The 20,446-nt window shown below is 39.2% G+C and overlaps 1 protein-coding gene across 2 annotated transcripts in view; it reads right to left on the reverse strand.

The window, feature by feature from the left end:
- Positions 1-20,446, reverse strand: part of LOC102799554 (copine-8-like) — a 73,863-nt gene that overhangs the window by 21,042 nt on the left and 32,375 nt on the right. The window contains exons 6-12 of one of the 2 annotated variants that reach the window (XM_087844404.1): positions 13,457-13,533; positions 8,693-8,756; positions 7,326-7,429; positions 6,576-6,680; positions 4,578-4,619; positions 3,667-3,742; positions 739-795 (exon numbers count right to left, since the gene is read on the reverse strand). In XM_087844404.1, the coding sequence (XP_087700530.1) occupies positions 739-795; positions 3,667-3,742; positions 4,578-4,619; positions 6,576-6,680; positions 7,326-7,429; positions 8,693-8,756; positions 13,457-13,533 (525 nt within the window). The remainder of the gene's footprint in view (positions 1-738; positions 796-3,666; positions 3,743-4,577; positions 4,620-6,575; positions 6,681-7,325; positions 7,430-8,692; positions 8,757-13,456; positions 13,534-20,446) is intronic. The other variant, XM_087844405.1, reaches the window with a different exon arrangement.

A 20,446-nucleotide genomic window follows, 5' to 3' on the forward strand; every position in this document is an offset into this window, starting at 1 on the left:
ACACAAACAAAGTCAGCAGAATTTTAAATGTAGTTTTAAACATAAAAGACATTTTGAGTTTTACATGTTTGACCTTGAAGAAGAAAGAAAGAAGTCCAAGTAATGTGATATTTAGGATCAGTATATATCATTATCTAATTCTCTATATGCCAATGTTTTGTCAAAACAAACAATGGCAGTAAGAAATAGTTTAACCATATATATAGTATCATTATATAGACTTAGACTTTGAAGGAGAGGTCAGAGGTCAAATGTGAAATATTTTAAATTGTTATCCACAATATACAATACACTTGTAAAGATTATAGTTTTAAGTTATAAGGCTTTTTTAACTAATAAAATATTAAGTTGACCTTGAAAACAGTGGATGTAAGGCGATTCTTAATGGACTGTTAATATGACATTTGTACCACTTTAAGGAAAATATGAAAAAACAAACCAAACATTTCTGAACATTGAGGGGGATATTTGAGAAAATAACCTAAGATAAAATCCTCTATACATCTCACCAATAAAAAATCCATTTTTGATAAGGCACTTTAATCCTTAAGTTTAGCGATGATAACAGTAAACATCAGATGCTTCACGCACATAAAAATGAGGATGGCACTGTTATGATATTGCAGAAGAAAGGTTTTAGGGAACATTGGCATACCATCTGTTATCACTTTGTATCGGTGAATGGCATGAAAGTTCAGACAACATATTAGGACAACTTGAGTAACAATAACAGCATACCGTTCCTGAGTTCTGGTACTTTTTCTTCTTCTTCCCTTTCTTCTTTGGATTTAGCACCTGTGTAGAAATCAGTTTGAATTATCAAAACAGATTATTCCATAAATTAAAACACATGCCTTCTTAAAACTAAACATGTCTGAATCCCCATCAGCACACTGCAGTGGGTGCTACTGATGGAAATAGCTCTGTTTACTCTCCCTCTTCAGATTCATGTATTCCAAATGCCACAGGACACTGCTTCCAACAGAGGCATCCAACAGAGTGTACAGACTCCCCAAACATTTTTCAGAACATGTTCACACACTTCATTTTGTATTCTATTACTTGTCCTCTGGTCAAGGAACAATTGATTTTCTCTGTTTTGGAGAAAATTAAAAACTGGGCTAAGGTTTAATGAAGCTAAAGACAGTACTGGTCTAAATGATTTGATAACCCCCAGTTAAATCACACGAGTGGAGAGAGCACCCTGCTCTCCCTACATCTGTTCTCCAGATTATGCTTCATAGTTTTACTGACTCTTAACTTTCAGTGATTTATGTTTAGCTTGAACACAGCTGATAGACCAGTCAGCAAACTGCAACGAGGACAAGAGGGAAGCACAGCCTTTTAGGGAACTTGCTTAACAGCGTGCACTACACATATTAGTGAGTTCCATCTGGATGGCTGCATATCAGCCTGTTAATCACTGTAATTAAAGAATCCGTGTGTAATCCCTGCTATAATGCTCCATTTCAGTCTTTGGAATACAAATGAACACAACAATAAAGTGAGTCTTTTACATTTTAGATTATTATGTGAGCTCCAAATAAATAACAAGAGCAATCAAAGACTGTATAGGAAAGACTATTTCTGCCATTGTTTTCTTTTTACAATTTGCTCGTTCAGATATGATGTGAAATTAGCAATTTTGTCCTATCAAGCAATGCTGAAGAACTCTTGCCAAAACTGTTGGATCCAGACTAGAAATTCACTTCTAACTTGTCCTAAACCCCACTTCACGATCAAGCAGAAAGATATCCTTGAACCCTGAAACAAACCTCCTTGGGACAGGCAAAAACTGCTGAAAACTATAGGACGATAATATACACTCCCACTGGTGAGAAATGACACTCGAAGGTGGCTCTAGAAAATGTTGACTCGGGCAAAACTCAAACATAACGTAAAATATGCAACTCAGAACGTGTGCACCTGGTATTATAAACTACCGGATCAAGGTGATGCATCGTATACTGACAATCCACGAGCGTAGTCAGATTCCAACCTCTGATGAATGTGTTTGTCTGGTTTTATTCATCTAGCTTTCTGGCCCCAGGGGGAAGAGAGACAAAACTTATGTTCACATTACACAGAAAAAATGACTTTTCCTGACTTTGAGCCTGTGCTCACGCTGCAGTGTGTGGGGAAAACTACTGTAAATGTTCTTCTGTATGGAAGCAATGCTGTGATTAAAGATAGAAGTGAGCCTCATCCGACCCACTTCAGTCCCCACAGACCTGCAGTTCTTTACTCTAGTATTCCAGTTTTTCATGATAATGTCAATTGTTTTTATATAATGACTTGATATCATTACTTAGCTCTTTCTTTTTATTTAGTGCTTTGTAAAAATAATAACTTACAATTGTGGTACCCACAATTGTAAGTTCAGCCTATAAAATTTTATTAGATCAAAGTATTTAATTTATTAAGTATTAAACCTTAATGAGACTGAGGTTGAAAAATACAGCTGTCCTGAGCATAACATGAACTAAATCATTTGTTTAAACTGTGTTGGTTGGTAAACCACAGTTGGTTTCAACTTGAAAATATAGCATGAAAAATGTGTACTTTAAATCAGTGAAAAGTGAATGATGCCAGAATCCAACAATAATTTTCTAATCTTTTGTAGACTGACCACAACATAGAAGCTTTCCAGATCACATGTCCTCCTGGTATTGCTCTAATTATTGTGCAGCTTCTGTTGTATACTAACTGTGTACACACGAGATTACGCTATAAATGCTTTGAAGTTGCACAATGTGTCCTATATTCAAGTGAAAAACTACATGCGTTTGAATTATTTCCACTTTTTTCAAAGCATTCTCTTTGTTGAAAATGCCCGATCTCCTGCATGGACTAGTTAAAATGTTTGTGAGGATATTTTTTAATAACAACTTGCCTCGGGTATGTTCAGTTTGAAAATGGGGCACAGCATTTTGCTGTTTCCAGGTTGAATGACATGTTTTATTTAAACATTGTGCAACGGCATGCAACAGTGGGTAACAGTCTCTGAAGCATGTTTTATTCGTGCAGTGGGTGTATCACAGAGTATTACTCTTACAGTGTTGACACGTAAGCTGTGTAAACCCCTCACATTAATAATATGTTAACACCGCTCTACGAGCTCAAATAGCTGTTTGAAGGTTTATGTTTTGGTTAGATATCTGGATCAGGTGACCCTGAATCCTCCCTTTGTTATGCTGCAATAGGTGTAGGTTGCTGGAGGATTCCCACGATGCACTGAGTGTTTCTTCTTCAGACACCTTTCTCACTCACTATGTGTTAATAGACCGCTCTGCACTGAATCATGCTTGTTATTGATCTCTGTCTCTCTTCCACAGCATGTCTTTTATCCTGTCTTCCTTCTCTCACCCCAACCGGTCGCAGCAGATGGCCGCCCCTCCCTGAGCCTGGTTCTGCCGGAGGTTTCTTCCTGTTAAAATGGAGTTTTTCCTTCCCATTGTCGCCAAAGTGCTTGCTCATTGTTGGGTTTTTCTCTCTATGTATGTATTGTAGGGTCTACCTTACAATATAAAGCGCCTTGAGGCGACAGTTGTTGTGATTTGGCACTTTATAAATAAAACTGAATTGAATTGAATTAGATATCATGATGAGAGAATAATGAATAATTAATATTATGAAAGGTGTGGGGAAAAGGAGTTGGATTATCACCTCATAGATGTGGAACTGTGACTGGCTTCTGGACATTTCCCTGTAGCTTGTACTGAACTCTCCGATGAAATCGTGGCTGCAAGAACACACACAGAGTCACATTAGGCCATTGCTAAAAACAGGAAACACTGTAATAAAACTGTGTCAGGAAAAGTAAAAATAATAATAATGACAAGAGGAATGGTCCAAATGCCTGCTAGAGAATAACAAATTGGATCAATTTGTTTGTAGTGTGCATAATATTTGTAAAGTCTTTTTCAAGGAGCAGGACTATCACTGAGAAGCTCATTGGTTACTGTAGGCGTGGGTGTAGCAACCATTTATGTAATTTCACAGAGATAATCAGCAGAGTTGGAGTCAGGGTCAGATATTAATAGGAGCTCAGGGCAAAACGCCCTTGAAATGTCACAAACTGTGTATGAAATGAACAATGAAGGGGCAAACTGTGCCCCTGAGTACTGGGAATTCACTTGCTTCAAAAGATTAACACGATCTTTATTCCCTGCCTGACACCATGAAGGTAACCATTCAGAGACCGTTCAGAAAATATTAATAATTAATGTGTTGCATATTTGAAGTAGAAGGGCGTGTCGTCACGTGCAGAGCTCCGCTGAGATATTTTTCCCCAGTGTCTACTCTTTAACAGTGAAAAACAAGAGTGTGTATAAGGACATCCATTTTGGAGAGTGGTCTGTTAGCAAAATCCCAAAAGCACTTCACTACTTTGCACATATGCTCTGATGTTATCAGGACAGCTTTTTTGGATTTTAAGAACACACAATAACAGTCTCGCTGGTATCTCTCTTTTTAGAATGTAGTTTTAATACATTAAATAATGATACTGCATAAATTCATGGACCGTTGCACCACCCACTGTAGCTTTAACATGCAGGAAAGCATTGCTCTCTCACCCTCCATCTCTGTCCCAGTCGTACACCTCCACCTTAATGCTCCTGTGCAGAGAAACAAGTGGACTGAGTGAAATCCCATTAAGAAAAATCAATCAGCACCACAGATTTACTATTTTTCTGTTTATAGAGCTGGCCACTGGTCTGTGGAATGCACAGGTCCTCAGCAAAGAGAGGGAAGTTCTAGACAAACTAAAGAAGTTTCTACATCTCCTTTCTAAGACTACGGTCTGGTAAGCTTTAATGTTTAAATGTATCCAGGTTTAGGTTTCAAATCTTTAATCTGTAGCTGTCACTTTAGAAATAGACACCTGTACAAAGAGTGCACTCTGCAACAAAATAAAATGAAAATGTTAATTACAGCTCTGTGTTCTAAATGTTTTAATGTGTGTTCTAACGATTTCTGAAGCATTTAACTGCAACAGTATTGCATTCTACTGTTATATTTTTATGCATGCTCTTTTATGGCCTGATGAATGTAAAAACAAAGAATTACCTGATTTTTTTTTTTTTTTTTTAACCTGATTTTTGTTTCTGAAATTCATTTTACATTTTGATAGAACAGTGGGAGTATAATGTCCTCGTACAAGGATATCCGGCACTTGTAGAGCAAAATTTAGTATTTTGGTCTAGACAACCCAAAATGTGACGTCCAGATATGTGGATGCCAGGTCCTAGGAGGTTAAAAATAAATTATCCATGCAAAAACAAACTTTGACACTCATATCTGTTGACTGTAGTCCTTAAAAACAATTGAAAGAACGGCTTATAGCTGTATCAGTCAGAACTTTCTGAAGATCCAAGTTGTCTGGTTTTATTTCCGACTGGATCTTCACGTTAATGCTAACATGTCAGAACCTGGTCATTTCTGTAACTCTTCTATAGCATTTTTTTTTTAAGTTTAACTCCTGGCCTGTCGCACTACCTGAGTTACACTGTACTAAAATTTTAAAAACCTGGGTAGCTACAGTAAACTGTCATTAGCATGCATCATCTTTCTGCAAGCTAACAGTAAGGAAGCGCTTTACTTACTTACTACTTATTACTAAATAATTTTTAAAAGGATCTCAAAGGTATGGAAGCCCGTTTCCGCCACTAAATTTTAAAAAAGTATCCATAACTTGAAATTTTGAGTTATCTTTCTCAAAATTTTGAGTTATTTTCTTGAAATTTCAAGCTAATAACATATTAACTCAAAATGTCAAAAAGAAATAACTCAAAATTTTGAGTTAGGGCTGCCAATCGGTAATCTACGTGATTGATGTCATTTCCTTGTTACCCGGAAGCTGAAGCCCTCAGCTACAAATGCTACAGCTAAGCTACCAGTATTACAGCCAGTCATGAATGCACAAATTGCTGATTATTTTCATTGTGGCTTCACAAATTATGGGATCTTTGTGTTATTAGCTGAATCACATGGCCTCGCTATCAGCAAACGTACTCTCGAAAGCGCAAGTTTGTTGCAATCCAGTTTTGAGTGCGCGTTCCACATAGATTACTGATTGGCAGCGCTAACTCGAAATTTTGAGTTACTTTTCTCAAAATTTGGAGTTATTAAGTCAAAATTGCGAGAAAGATAACTTGAAATTTTGAGATATGGATACTTTTTTAAAATTTAGTAGCAGAAACGGGCTTCCATACAAAGGAGCTCCTAAACATCGCCCAAACATTTAGTTTACCTAAGTCTTGTAAGTCTATGCCTATTAAGTATTCAAAGGACGATAAAGAGCTAAAAACTTTCAGACCAAAACAGAATTAGACACACAAAAAGGAATATTAGCATATACATGAGTTATCAGCCAAATTATTATTTTAAACAAAGTTATTAACCCAGAATTTCTCCATTTGTGCCGCAATAAGAACACAAACAAATCCCAACATGTCTCTGCTTAACTCTGCTTAAAAATATGCTCACCTATATTCCTGTTCCTGTTGTGTATATTAATATTCTCTCCATTTAACTGTAAACATTCATGCATCACCTTGTGTGTCCTACTATACCTGTCATAGTCACCATTACACAGCGCCCTGACGGGAATTTTAAAAGCCTGCCACACTGGATCCAGAGTATTCTTCACCACCTCTGTTTTGTGGCAGATGGTGTACCTGCGAGACATACAAAGTTAAAGAAAAAAACAAAACAAAAACAAAGCCCTCAGTGCTTCTTCTCCTTATCATTGAGGGAGAGCATAATTTAAAATGCGTTTCAGGAAGCTTGACCCTTAGCTGAAGAAACAGCTTCCAGTTTCTGTTTTATAAGGGATCAGGACTGGCTCTTTGTAACCACGGTTTGCTGCTGTTAAACCCTGCGGCAGAACATTTAGGCTGCATCAGTAAATACCCAGCTGCACTAAAAGAAAATGTGTTAAGTGCGAGACACTGAAGTCGACTTGAATAAAAGCATCTTCGGGGCAAAGAAACTGCAACCTCCACACGCAGTTTTCACTTAACTCTGTCTTATCCATCCTCTCTTTATGTTTCTCATGTCAACTCTGTGCTATTATTTCCACTCACCTCTGCATCTACGGCTTCTGAATGGAAGGCATAAGTCATACAACAGGAAGCATTATGTAACATCACACAGGCGGCTTAGCTCCTACTGTACGTCCTCCGTGTATAAGCTTTTAGAGCATTAACCGTCATGCTCGGAGTCTATATGTACTTCAGAAATTTTTGCACGTGTGTTTTTATGTGTATAATAGCTGAGTATGTAATCGCTGGATATCAATAAGAAGTTACTTGTCAACTTACGATCCGTCCTCGTTGCTGCGGTAAAACACAAGAAACGGATCTGATTTTCCGAAGAAATCCTTCTTATCCAGCTTGTTCCCACAAAACTGTAACATCACTGACTCCTAAAGAGGAAGAAAGGGACCAAAACAAACATGACACACTGCCTCAGAAGTGCTCTAAAGACATAAAATATGACCTGCTATTAATACAAAAAGTATTCATATTGGTCAATAGGATGGTGAAGACTTGTGCATGTGTGTTATATATATTTGTTTTGTGTTATTCTCCTTTTGATCCCATGGCTTTTTGTTTGGTGAATTGATTTAATTAATTGAATTGGTTGATTTTATTACACAGTCAACTGGCATCTCTGTCACTTTTATAATTAATTTATCTTTGTAGCAGTTTGCTGCAAAATGGTTCTTTGGTTTTAAAGGATTGACGCTAACACATGGATCTGACTGTATGATGTTGTACAAAAATGTCAGCAAATAAAAGACTTGAGCCCAGAATATCAGAGAACTTCCCTTCAGAAATATCTGCTTTCTATATTAACTGAATGCTTGGGTGGACAGATTCACTACTGGGAGCGCAAGATGATGCCTGCAGCACATTCAGGTTGCACATTTGCACTGTTGCTGTCTGCTGTATCTCCCAAAACAGCCTCAAGAGTTTGGAAGAGATACTAGGAGATAGGCACAGGGAGTGCTGGACATGGCTGTACCATGCAGCAGGACCAGTGTCTGCTCTTTTGTGAGAGGAGAAACAGGAGAAGCACTGCCAGAGCCCTACAAAACGCCCTCCAGCAGACTACTCATGTGCATGTTTCTGGCTATATTGTCAGAAACAGACTACATGAGCATGGGATCAGGTCCCAGCATCATTTATTGTGCACACAGCTCAGCACCATTCAGGAGAGAGCAAAGGTCTGTGGCCACCTGCAAAACCTGCAAAAGCATTCCAGTTTCAGGGGGGATTTCATTTCATTAGCATCAAAAGCAGGTGAATTAACCAACAATGGATTATGTGTGTCACAGAGGGAGAAGCACAGTTTCTCATTTATACAAGTTATTGTTAAATATATGAATATATTGACGACACAAGTAACTAGCCTTTCTAACTGAGATGGGGGTATTTGACATTAAATTAAATGCTTTTTTTATCCTTCCAACTCCATAGTGCAAAGTCGTGTGTAAAGCTTACGAATACGTGTATTCTATGTGTGAAAACAATATTAAAATGTTGGACAATTTTAGTTCGATCTGTGTGATTTTTACTTGAAGAAGACAAAAGAACCAGAGAATATGGATAAATAAAGCACAGCATCTCAAAGTCTGAAAAGTCCACTTCAAAATGGCCAACAGGTGAACCAAACAGACTCTTACCCTGCAGTTGCTCACTTCTTCTGCTCTCACTATGACAGTGCCACATTTCTTTCCTGGGATTCCACTATAAAAAAGAAAAACAAAACAGGAAATTGACCGCATTGATTCCAGTTTAAATGCTTTAAATGTAATCTATTTTACACTGTATATGTCTGTTCTATTACTGCATGCATACTATATTTAGTGCTTCACAGTATTATTTGTCATCTTAGTTTTTTATAGAGTATATCTATACTACTCATGAGTAGTAAACTGCATTTTGTCATTCTAATCTGAATTTTTGAATTCTTGGTTGTTCATCTTCCTGTGGCATTTCTTTTCACCACAGATTGGGGTTTTGGGCAAATATGTATGATAAGAATATTTAAGGTTGTTCAGGAGTTTCAGCAAAATGCTGAAAATGAGAGAATTTCAGGAGACGCTGCATCTAATTTCTCCTCTTCATGTTTTCTCTTGCAGTCACTGCCTGATTGCATTTGTAAATATTAATTAATGCTGAATGAAAACCTTCAGAAAAGAACATCAAAGTAATGCAAACCACATCCAGTGACATTTCAGCTGAAATGTTTGTTTGCATCCTGAGCAGGCGAAGCGTAATATTCAGCCAATAAAGCCAAGGGAGGCTGACCACTAAAAATAGACAAAATGAATGCCACAGACCCCGGGCCTGCTCCAGAGTAAGGAAGGGTAGAGATCATTTATTTTGGCTAAGTAATGTCCAATAATGGCAGAAAGCGCCTTAAATAAATAAGAAAATTGAGAAATTTATGGCTGATCTAAGCAAGTTTTTGACAATTTCTCCATTGCCTGAGATTCACAGGCATCTTTGGATGAACAGGGAAGCTTCAGTGAAATGAAGCCACTGTACATGGAGAGATTGCTCAGTAAGGGGCCAGATGGAAGAAATGGTGAGACAAAGAACAAAAAAAGAGATGGACAGAGCCACAGAGAGAAACAGAGGAAGAACACAGTGCGTAAATCATGGAGTACAAAACACTGTAGAGGAAGCCTGACACCATCAGTGCGTGACATCACAAGTGTCACTGAATTGGAATTTTCGTCTGTGATCCCCTTCAGTGCTCACAGTCAGTATCTTACATGTGTGTAAATTAGCCTCAATCTTACGTTCTTGACTGATAAAGCTATATGCTATAAAGCAACTACAGCTTAAACACCTTCACTCCTAAACAACTGATTCAATCTTGATGGAACTGGCACATAAATTACCCAGGGTATGTAGCATCTATATGGTGATTGACTCAACATTTACTTTGAATAAAAAGTGCAGTTTTTTTTCTGTGTATTTCTATATAGAAGCTGCAAAATCAAGGCTGTTTAGTGAACATGTGCTGTTTTTACAAACTTAAGTACACAAAGATTCAAAATGAGCTAATATTTTTCTTAAAATGGTACATGTTCTGGTTGTCACTAAGCAAATGACCCATATGCTGTGAGGGTATTGCAGAGGCCTGGGTTTGTATCCGCCCCGGGCCATTTTCTCTCCATCTTCCACTTGCTCTCTCTCCCAGCTTTCCTTTTGCACTCTCAACTCTCCTATCATAATAAAGGCTAAGAATTCCCCAAAAATACTTGTTAAAAATTGTGCATTTTCTTACTTCTGTTCTGTTATTAATAAAATATGGATTTATGAAATTTGCTAATCATTGCATAAGGTTTTTAAGTACAGTTTACACAGTATTCCATTTTTGGAATTGGCTTTCCAAAACATCTGTGCTGAGCTTTTTCAATGATTACATTTATGTTAGCTTTAATTACCAAGTATCTGGATCTGTGCCATACACCAATACAGTTGCTGGATGCACCTTGTGTTACGTTCACCTAAAAGGGGTCTAGGCGATGAGGGGGGGAACAAAATGTGTCCCTTTAATTACTGATGTGAGTCAGCTGTGTAAAAGAGAAAGGGTGGCACCTCAGGCAGAAAAGATTGAAGGACACGCCCACACAGGCACCTTCAGGAGGAGGCCCTGCTAGGGCCGTAACACCTTGCTAACAAAGTAAGCTAACTTCAGCCGATAACTTTACATTCTCATCCAAACATTGTCACTTTTGGCATCCAGAAGTCCAGATGACAACAAATAAAATGCCACATTCAAGGGTTCAAAGAGGTAGTCAACAAAATAGTCCATCATCCATATACAGTCTACGGTTTACAGTTGTTCTTCTATTTTTGTTGTTGTTGCTGCTTTATTTTTATTTGTATGATCCAGAGCCACTCGACTGAGCAGGAGTGAAATGCTTTCAACTTAGGAAGGAGCACAAACAAAGTAACACACCCACACATACACACACACACACACACAGTTGCCCAGACTTGCAAATGTTAATTGCAGAATAATGACGAATACCTAAAAATATCTTCACAAATCCTAAAAAAGTTACAAATAAAACATGTAGGTGCTAGAAAGAAAGCACAAAGACACAAACACACACAATCACAAATCTAAAAGACAGTGAATGACTGCGGGCAGAGATGATTACATAACTTAGTGACAGCAACACATTCTTACATCATATTTTTTGTGTATCATTCTTTAGGAAACCCATTCAGTTCCAACCGCTCGTTGATTCTGACACACACAGACACACACTCACTGACAGAGAGAGACACACACTAATGGATGTAGATGCCAGTATGGCCACTTACTTTCAGCTCACTCAATTTCTCCCTTTCGCCCACTCTAACACACACATATGCACACACAAAAAGGACACCCACTGGAGGACATGGGGATCAGACCATGGTTGGACAGCTGATGGCTCACTGTCTTTGGTGGAAAATTAAAACAAGACGAACAGGTTCTTTAGTTCTGCTCTGTGGGTTGAAGCTGCAATAATATGAGGATGCAGCTAACAACCAAAAAGAAGTCTGAAGACCTCTTGGAGAATTTACAAGAAAGCTTTCCAAGAAAACTTTGGTCCATGATTTATGAGGAGCCTTCGTGCAGTAAACGAAACTCTCACTTCTGTGTAATTTTAAATTGGGCTGTATTCGTGCAGTAGCCTTGTTTATATTTAAAGTATTATTAATGAAATATTTTTAAAGAACCTTGAACTGTTTTAGCTTTTCTAAATACCCATGAAGCATTCAAAACTCATGAGAATATATTAGCAAATGTCTGTACCTTTGACTTCCCTATTTAATTAAGACTTACATCTGGATACAAATCTGGATAGCCGATCAACTCTATCTAAAGCTCTGACAATCCACTGCCATGTTTTTTTAAAGTGCGCACGTGGAGTTGAAATTGTCGCAGACTAAAACGCATTCTGTGCATCACTGAAGTCAATTTGATTATTGTATTTTGTTCTTCGTGAAAAAAAATAAAATAAACTTCTTTTTGGATGTTATCTGCCTTGTCCAAGATCCGGGGAGGCCCAATATGAATGATAGTGTTCCATTATACACTTTTCTACCCAGGTATGGTTTTTACTGGATTGGCAGAGTGTGATAGTAGATGAGATCCTCAACAGAGCTGGATAAATTGCAGCCTCAAACCATGACAGAGCCTCCACCGTGTTTTACAAATGGCTATGGATACTGACTGTTGTACCTCTCTCCTGACCTTTGCCCTACATACTGATAAATTATTTGTATTTGAACCAAGAAATTGCTGGACTTGCTCTTCTCGTCACTAAACCCATTAGTATTATGTGATTAATAATAATATAAATACCTCAAGTAGCTAAAACCTTTGCATAGTTCTGTATCTTGTTCTTGTTTTCACCTGTAATTTGAACCTATTCACAGGTTTGATCAGTTGTGTACAAATTTATGCCTATGAGATAAATAAACCTGAATCTGCTGATCTACTGCTGAATAATGAATCCTACTACAACTAGTACGATTAAAAAGCTGGGAACCTTGACAATTTGTCATTACTTCAAAATACAATCTTTTCAAACCAGACTTGTTAGTACTTTTTCAAATTGATGATTGAATTGTGATTGTGTAATCACTTGTGTGATGATAATTGTAATTCTGTTCAGTATGGAAGGCATGTTGGCAGTTAGGCTAACAGCTCGGTTCTTCCTCTGAATGTACTACTCTACTGTTTATGTTTATTTTTGTCAGTACTAGCTGATACTGGAGAGAAACTGTCAAAAATGCTAGCAGGGGACAGACTTCCTGTGCACTAGAGGATGCTTCCAAGCTAACATAAACACCCCATCGAGCGTAAATTTGACATGAACTGCTACAGGTCTAATCACTGCTTCTTTTCCTGCTATAATTAGCGACCGAGAGGATGAAATCACAGATTCATTGATTTTAAAATATCTCTGATGAGATTCTTTAAGTCTTAAGTTCAGTTAAGGCTTCTACAAAAAGGAGATGTGAGCTCATCACTGACACATTCACTTTGGGTGAACTGTCCTTTTTCAATATTTGATTTTTACCATCTCAGCATGTTTGCAGTCTGTCATTAGCTCTACTGCTGTTAAAGTGTTCATCTCATTTGGCTGTTGGAGGCACCGTAGGCTTTCATCAACATCATTACTCATTTTCATGCCGCTGCTTCACTTCGAAGACAAACAGTGGCAATCTTAAAATCACATGCTGATTTTCAGTTCACGCCTACATGATCTAAAATTTTAACAGCTTTTTTGAGCTACCCATTGACTCCCAGATTAGAGTAATGTAATACAAATATTTTTGCCCATCACTTTAAAATGGCAAAAATCATATTCCAAGAGTGTGCTGACTGTTGGTCATTGTGCGTGCATTGTGTGGTGTGTGCCAATTACGTCAAAGGTTTTTCTAAGCGGCTTCCCAGGGAGCCGACAATTTCACCCAGTGTGCAGAAGGCCTGGCCCAGGAAGTCCTGCATTAAACAAGGGAAAAGAAGGTTTATGAGTTAAAGAGGAACATTCATTACAATTTTCTTTATATATCTTTTGCATTTGTTCCTTTTTCCTAAATCTGTCCTTAAAGACGGTTTAATATTAATAATTAAGACATTTAATTATTAATTTGTGAGTTTATAAGCTAAAATACAACATATTCTCTTATATTTTTTAGCTTGCAAAATCCAGTGATTTCAGTCTTTATTATAGGATTTTGTACCATTTTACCCTGCCACTTATCATTGTAATATCTTTTTCAGCTGCAACAAACAAGGCTGAGCCGATTATGTGACTGGCTGTGGCTTCAGCATGACTGAACAAACAGCCATCATACAGAGATACCACACAGCAGTGCCACGTGGAAAACAGAAAAAAAAGCTATAGGTAAAACAAAATAATTAAGTAACAAAGTAAACAAAGTTGCATTTGCACCTGCATTGGAAATATCTCATTTGAAGCAGATTTAAAGTGAAGCGTAAAAAGAAACAAATTACTCAAATTAAATGTCACACTCCCTTCTCCATCCACGTTTATTTTGCACACTGACATCTAAGCCCAGCGTGCAAAGAGACTAGTGTCCTTGTTGATCACTGCAGGGTGACCACATGAGAGGAGTCAGTGTAGAGATGAGGAGCCCTTGGCCAGCAAGAACAGCAAAACAGAGAGACAGAGGAGGGTGCATAAAAAGTGGACTGTTCATGCACCGATACTAAGGCCTCCCCTACGAGACTGAGAATGCACGCGTATAAAAGTGCTTGACAGATGAGCCGTGTTGAGTCCGCTGGGCAGAAAGCTGCTCCAAAGATCTTTGATGGTGCTCAGTATATTTCTCCCCCAGCCGAGGTCTCAAAACAAAAAGGGATGACAAAAACACTCTGGCTTTTCCTTAACATGTGTGCTACTAGCGAGGAGCCCTAGCCCACCGCCTGCTGCACCATTGAAAGTCTAAGGCTAGGAGTTGAGGTGCAATAGATTCACTGTACAGAGAGAAAAGGTTTGAGGGGTTTCCCTAATAAAAAGTTATAAGTTATATATATATATTTTTTACTTTACTTCCAAACTCCTTATAGTCCCACGCGTGGGATACTTTGTCCTCTGCATTTAGCCCATTCACTCAGTGAAACAGTGGGCAGCTACCAATCCAGCGCCCGGGGAGCAGTGTGTAGTGACGTTCCTTCTTACTGATGTTGCTGTCATTCGGTCTCGCTATACATCACTACGGCGGTCTTCCTCTGCTTGTCCATCACTACTATGTCCGGTTGGTTAGCCAACACCATTTTGCATGTCTGTATCTGGAAGTCCCACATGGTCTTAGCTTGGTCATTCTTGACCACCCTACGGGGGGATCTCCCATTTTGACCTCAGACTTCCAGGCCATACTCGGCACAGGGGCCTGTCCTTCGATGATGGGTTCCTCCTCTTGCTCCTCTTTCTTGGGTTTCTGCTGCCAGACGTATTCACTGAACACGTGATTGGTTGTGGTCATCTTACAAGCAGTAGTAAGTAATCTTGAATGTTTGTTGTCTCATCCTGGACTGTGGTTCTGACACTCACCAGTTCCCAGCCTCCTTCCTTCCGCTTAGAGTACAGCCTAAGGGTGCTGGACTTGGGGTGAAACCCTCCATTCATGGTGCATGTTTCGTGGTCTTGATGTCAGTGGCTTCTATCTCGTCCATTGGTCAGCTCATTATCCCAGCAAGGTACCTGATCACGGGCAGGGTGTAGGTGTTGATAGCCCGGATCTTGTTCTTGCCATTCAGCTGACTTCTCAGGACTTGCCTGACCCTCTGTAGGTACTTGATGGTTGCAGCTTTCCTAGCGTCTTCTTCACGGTTCCCATTTGCCTGTGGGATGCCCAGGTACTTGTAGCTGTCCACTATGTCTGCAATGTTGCCTTCTGGTAGTTCGATCTCCTCAGTTCTGACTAGCTTCCCTCTCTTTGTTACCATCCGACTACACTTCTCCAGTCCGAATGACATTACAATGTCATTGCTGTATATCCTGGTGGCGTGGATCAGTGAATCAATGTCTTGTTCACTCTTGGCATACAGCTTGATGGCATCCATGTACAGGAGGTGGCTGACAACTGCTCTGTTCTGTAGTCAGTATCCGTAGCCAGTCTTGTCAATGTTCTCACTGAGGGGCTTCAGACCTACGCAGAACAGCAGTGGGGACAGAGCATCTCCTTGGTAGATCCTGCACTTGATGAGCTTGCTATGGGTTTGAAGTTGGCCTCTAGTGTTGTATGCCACATCATGTGGTACCGAGGCAGGTTATTGGCCAGTAGTTGGATGGGACCGCTCCCTTCCTGGGGTCCTTAGGAATCAGGACTGTCCGGCCTTCTATTCTGGGTGTCTCTCATCAACTAACAGCTGGTTCATTTGTATTGCCAGATGTTCATGGAGTGCAGTCAGTTTGTTCAGCCATTGGGCATGAATAATATCGGGGCCTGGTGCTGTCCGACTCTTCATACTGGAGACCATTTCTTATGTGTCTTATTGGTTGTACCCAGTGATATCATGAACCAATATAAACAAGAAGTGCTGGGCCGGCCCCTCCCATATCCCTGTTTTGAATAATTGCATATACATACAAGAAGGTCACACAAAGGGAGGCTCCTCTGTCAGGTAAAAATGACTGTTTTAGTCAAGACAGGCTGCATATAAAGTGCTCAAAAAATGTTTAAATCAGAGTAAAGCATCAAGTCAATTAAACTTGTGGGATATTGATTTGGTCAGTTAAGTACCAGAGGAGGTTTTTAATCAGTTTCAGCTGCTTTGGTGTTAATGAAATTAACAACAACATGTGCATGCATCAGTCACTATCAGTCAAGGACGGGCCTCCAGAGCCCAGACGTCAACATAACTGAAGCAGAATTGGATAATCTTGACAGAAAGCGAAACAAAACTCAATCAGCATCCAAAGAAGAGCTTTGGAATGTCCAAGAAGGCTGGAGAACTGTTTCTGCACACTGCTTCAGGAAATTCAGAGACAGCTTGTGAGTGTTCAGGCTGTGTGGGTGGGTGATTAACTGATTGAACACAGGAGATTAACACCGGATAGGTAACAAGTGAATAAATAGATAAAATAGATTAAACTAATCATGCTGGAGGAGCAGAAGAAAAACATTGGAAACTTATCAAAGGACGCAAAACTGACAGCAATAGACAAGAACCAATGATTACAAAAACCTATAACTCGAGGAAAAGAAAAAAAACAATCCAATAACTGTTACTTGTGATTCCTTGAGTTTTAAAAACCTAATGGAAAACAGAGCTTTCGGGTATCAGGCCCTCTCCTGTGCACCTAAATCTAATCCAGACAGACACACGCACTCTGTAATTTACAGATTAGGCTAAAAAACGTTTTTGTTGTTGTTGCCTGCAGTCAGGAATGAATCATTCCCTAGTTACACTGCTATAGGCTCAGGCTGTTGGGGGGACTTCCCATGAGCATTACTTTTCATCTTCCCATGTATATGTCGCTACTTCATGTCATTAATTTTGTCTTTTCCTTCCATAGTTTCTGTTTTGTCCTTGGTCACTGTACTCTTCTCTTGACTTCCCCCTCAGTTCCAATTGTTCGTAGTATTTGCCTGTCCTCCTTGTATCCTGGAGCTGCTGGAGGTGTCTTCCTGTTGAACAGGAGTTCTTACTTCTCAACATTACCAAGTACTTGTTCATAAAAAATCTGATCATTAAAGATTCCTCTCTCAGTACCTTTCTCAAAACAACTGTTGTTGTGAATTGGTACTATATAAATACAACTTCCTGTGCCTGCGTGGGTTTCCTCCAAGTACGCAATAGTCCTCCCACGTCCCTAAGAGATGCTTGTTAGGTTAAATGATGATTTGAGCCGTAGGTGTGATTATGATTACTTTCTATCTCTGTCTGGTCTGTGATGGACTGGCAGGCTATCCAGAGTGAACACAGATTCTGCTAGAATAGACTTCATCCATCCATCTAAAGAAAGTGGATGGATATTACTGGTCCAACTAGAATTTTGGCAGAATTGTATATACAATATGTACATATCATATGCACAATCTCACACATTACAAGAAACTGTTTTAATATGGACTAAAAATTTAGCTTGAATAATATGAAAAAATATATTGAACAAAACAAAAATACACATAAAATATTAAAATCCTAAGTCTTCAGAAAACTATAAGAGGTGCGTCATCAGCACCAAACAACACAAAAGGTAGAACAGAACTTCGTTTGAAGGACCCTTGGGCTTTAAGTCTGTTGCACTCAGTAGGTATTTCTTGCATCACACTTGTGAACAGTCTAATAAAGGAAATGCCACTATTCTTTTAAAAGCTGTTAAAGAAATAACAAGATGTGATGTGCTTTTCTAACCACAAGACATTTAATAAAGGGAATAAAAGCTCCAGTAAAATCCAGCTGTCTCTCAAGCAGTCATGAGGGAACACCAGCCAGTTAACTTAATTACTGCCTGCAAACAAAAAAGCAATTTCTCCGCCTGGATTCATTTGCTTATCATCGAGTGCTGAATAAAGACTTTGTAATGAGACCACTGTTTGTGAGAAGCACTGGTGTATTTTTCCACAAAAAAAACATGAGTTAAATAACTGTGTGTGGTGACAAGCAGCGCTTAGGAAGAACGTCATACCCTAGCCTTACATCCAACTTTACTGTGTGTCCCCTTTCTGAACTGTTTTTCCTGCAGCTATAAGTACTAAAGGTATGTGAACCATATGGCACGGGGGGAAACATCTGTTTTGATTAGAGAAGGGAGGCATCCTCTAAGGGTGCCACTGAAGCTGCCAAAAAAGATACTGTACTTGTGTGCGTTTGCATTTTTTCTTCATTTTTAGCCACACGACTAGAAATGAACTGGACAATGGAGCCATCACTGTGTGCCAGATCTCCTATCCCACACATCCACAATGACGACAGGATGCATCCAAGCGTCCTCAGCCTTCATGCTTAGAGTGAATTGCAGCGCTCACATTGCTCACTGCTCACAGAGGAAGCCTCGGGGCACGCTGAGGTTGGGGCTGAGGAAAAGAGCTCCGCCAGCAGTTGGCAGTGAGGTCGAAGCTGGGTAATAGGGAGGGGGCTGGGTGTTGAGGTGAAGAGAGTTTTATACTGAACTAGTGCTGCTCAAACCTCTGTTTCAACTGAAAGGGAATGTTGTAGCTTTAAGCCAGGGATATATCACATTTCAGAAAAGTAGAATCCTTAATCAGCAGCAGCATGACAAAACAAAACCAGAAATAACAAAGCTGATCAGAAGCTGTCTGATATTTATGTGTTTTATTTGATCATTTCATTGAGCTTTTTCTATTTCCTGGAGTTGCTGTCAAATGCCCAGGACAAATTTAATCTCTTTGTTATATTAATAAACCACCTTTTGATAAAGATGACATATTCAACATATTAAATTAGAAACAAAACAATGGAACCTACATGAATGAGAACTTTAAGATATATAGCCTCTGTAGCATTGCTGCCTAAGTTTAGGGGTCAGCGCAAATTGATTGATAACTATCCATTTAAACTAGTCCTCAAAGAAAGTGTAAGTTCCATAAGTACTATCACAAGAAATACAAACAACTTATATTTATTTGAAGTTAAGGCCACACTAACTCATATGAGGTGTGGCCAAAAAGTTCTGGAAATCAGTCCATAAAATAATAAAAAAGTAATACCTCATTTCAATTTGTCCAATCTCCCCTTCAAGCTCCTCTTTGTTAAATGGCTGGTATTTGTATAGCGCTTTACTTAGTCCCTATGGACCCCAAAGCGTCATCCACCCATTCACACACAGGTGATGGCAAGCTATATTGTAGCCACAGCTGTCCTGGGGCGCACTGACAGAGGCGAGGCTGCCGGACACTGGCGCCACCGGGCCCTCTGACCACCGCCCACCAGTAGGCAATGGGTGAAGTGTCTTGCCCAAGGACACAACGGCCGAGACTGTCAGAGCCGGGGTTCGAACCGGCAACCTTCCGATTACAAGACGAACTGCCAACTCTTGAGCCACGATTGCCTCACATGTTAGCATGTCTGGCATTTATATTTTGCTTCTCAATACACAAAAAGGTCCTATTGTGTTTCCGTGCAATAGATCTCATTGCATGGATCATTCATTTTAACTCTGCTCTGATTCTCTTTACATTTGTGAAAACAAATGTGTGCTCACAATCAAACACTTGACTGATGTGCTGCCTTCAGGGACCGTCTGTTTCTATTAAGCACTGCGGTCAATTCTTAGATGTGTCAAAACACAGCTTCCAAAAAGCTATTTCAAATTATCAGCCGAACTGAACGTGGTCTGGAAAATGCACAAGATGACTTTAACGGCAAGACTGGTAAAATATAAATTCGTTTTTAACTTTCAGGAACTTTTCGATCGCTTTGCATTTAACTTGTGCTAGAAAACCAAAAGTATCAAAAAAGTATTATTTTAAAAGAAAGAGTATATGCAAAGTAGAAGATGCACCCATAACTCAGTGCCCTGATTTATCTCTAATCAGCTGATATTTTTTGTTTTTCTTTGTTTTTTAAACATGAACAGCATCTATGAGGTGTGAGGTCTTGGTGACCTACAGACATAAGGAAACACTTTAAACCTCAGCCCTTGGTTGTTGTGTGGCTCTCAGCCTTTATTCTGGCCTTCAGTAAATGGAACAAAGTTCAATCAGACTGAGATCACTTACTTGACTTGGTCAGTCAAGAATAGTCCATCTTGTCACCCTGAAAAGCTCTTTGGTTGCTTTGCATGTGTGTTTATGATCACTACTTTTACCCCCAACATTCAGATTCAAATCAGGCTGCTATTGTTCTGGAAGGTTAACTGTGGACGTATAAAATTGAAATGAATGCATGACTGATTGTTGAACAGCTGAGGTGAAAGAGA

The sequence above is a fragment of the Neolamprologus brichardi genome, chromosome 7 (genome assembly GCF_056152115.1).
Source record: "Neolamprologus brichardi isolate AB-2024 chromosome 7, ASM5615211v1, whole genome shotgun sequence".
NCBI classification, from domain to species: domain Eukaryota; kingdom Metazoa; phylum Chordata; class Actinopteri; order Cichliformes; family Cichlidae; genus Neolamprologus; species Neolamprologus brichardi.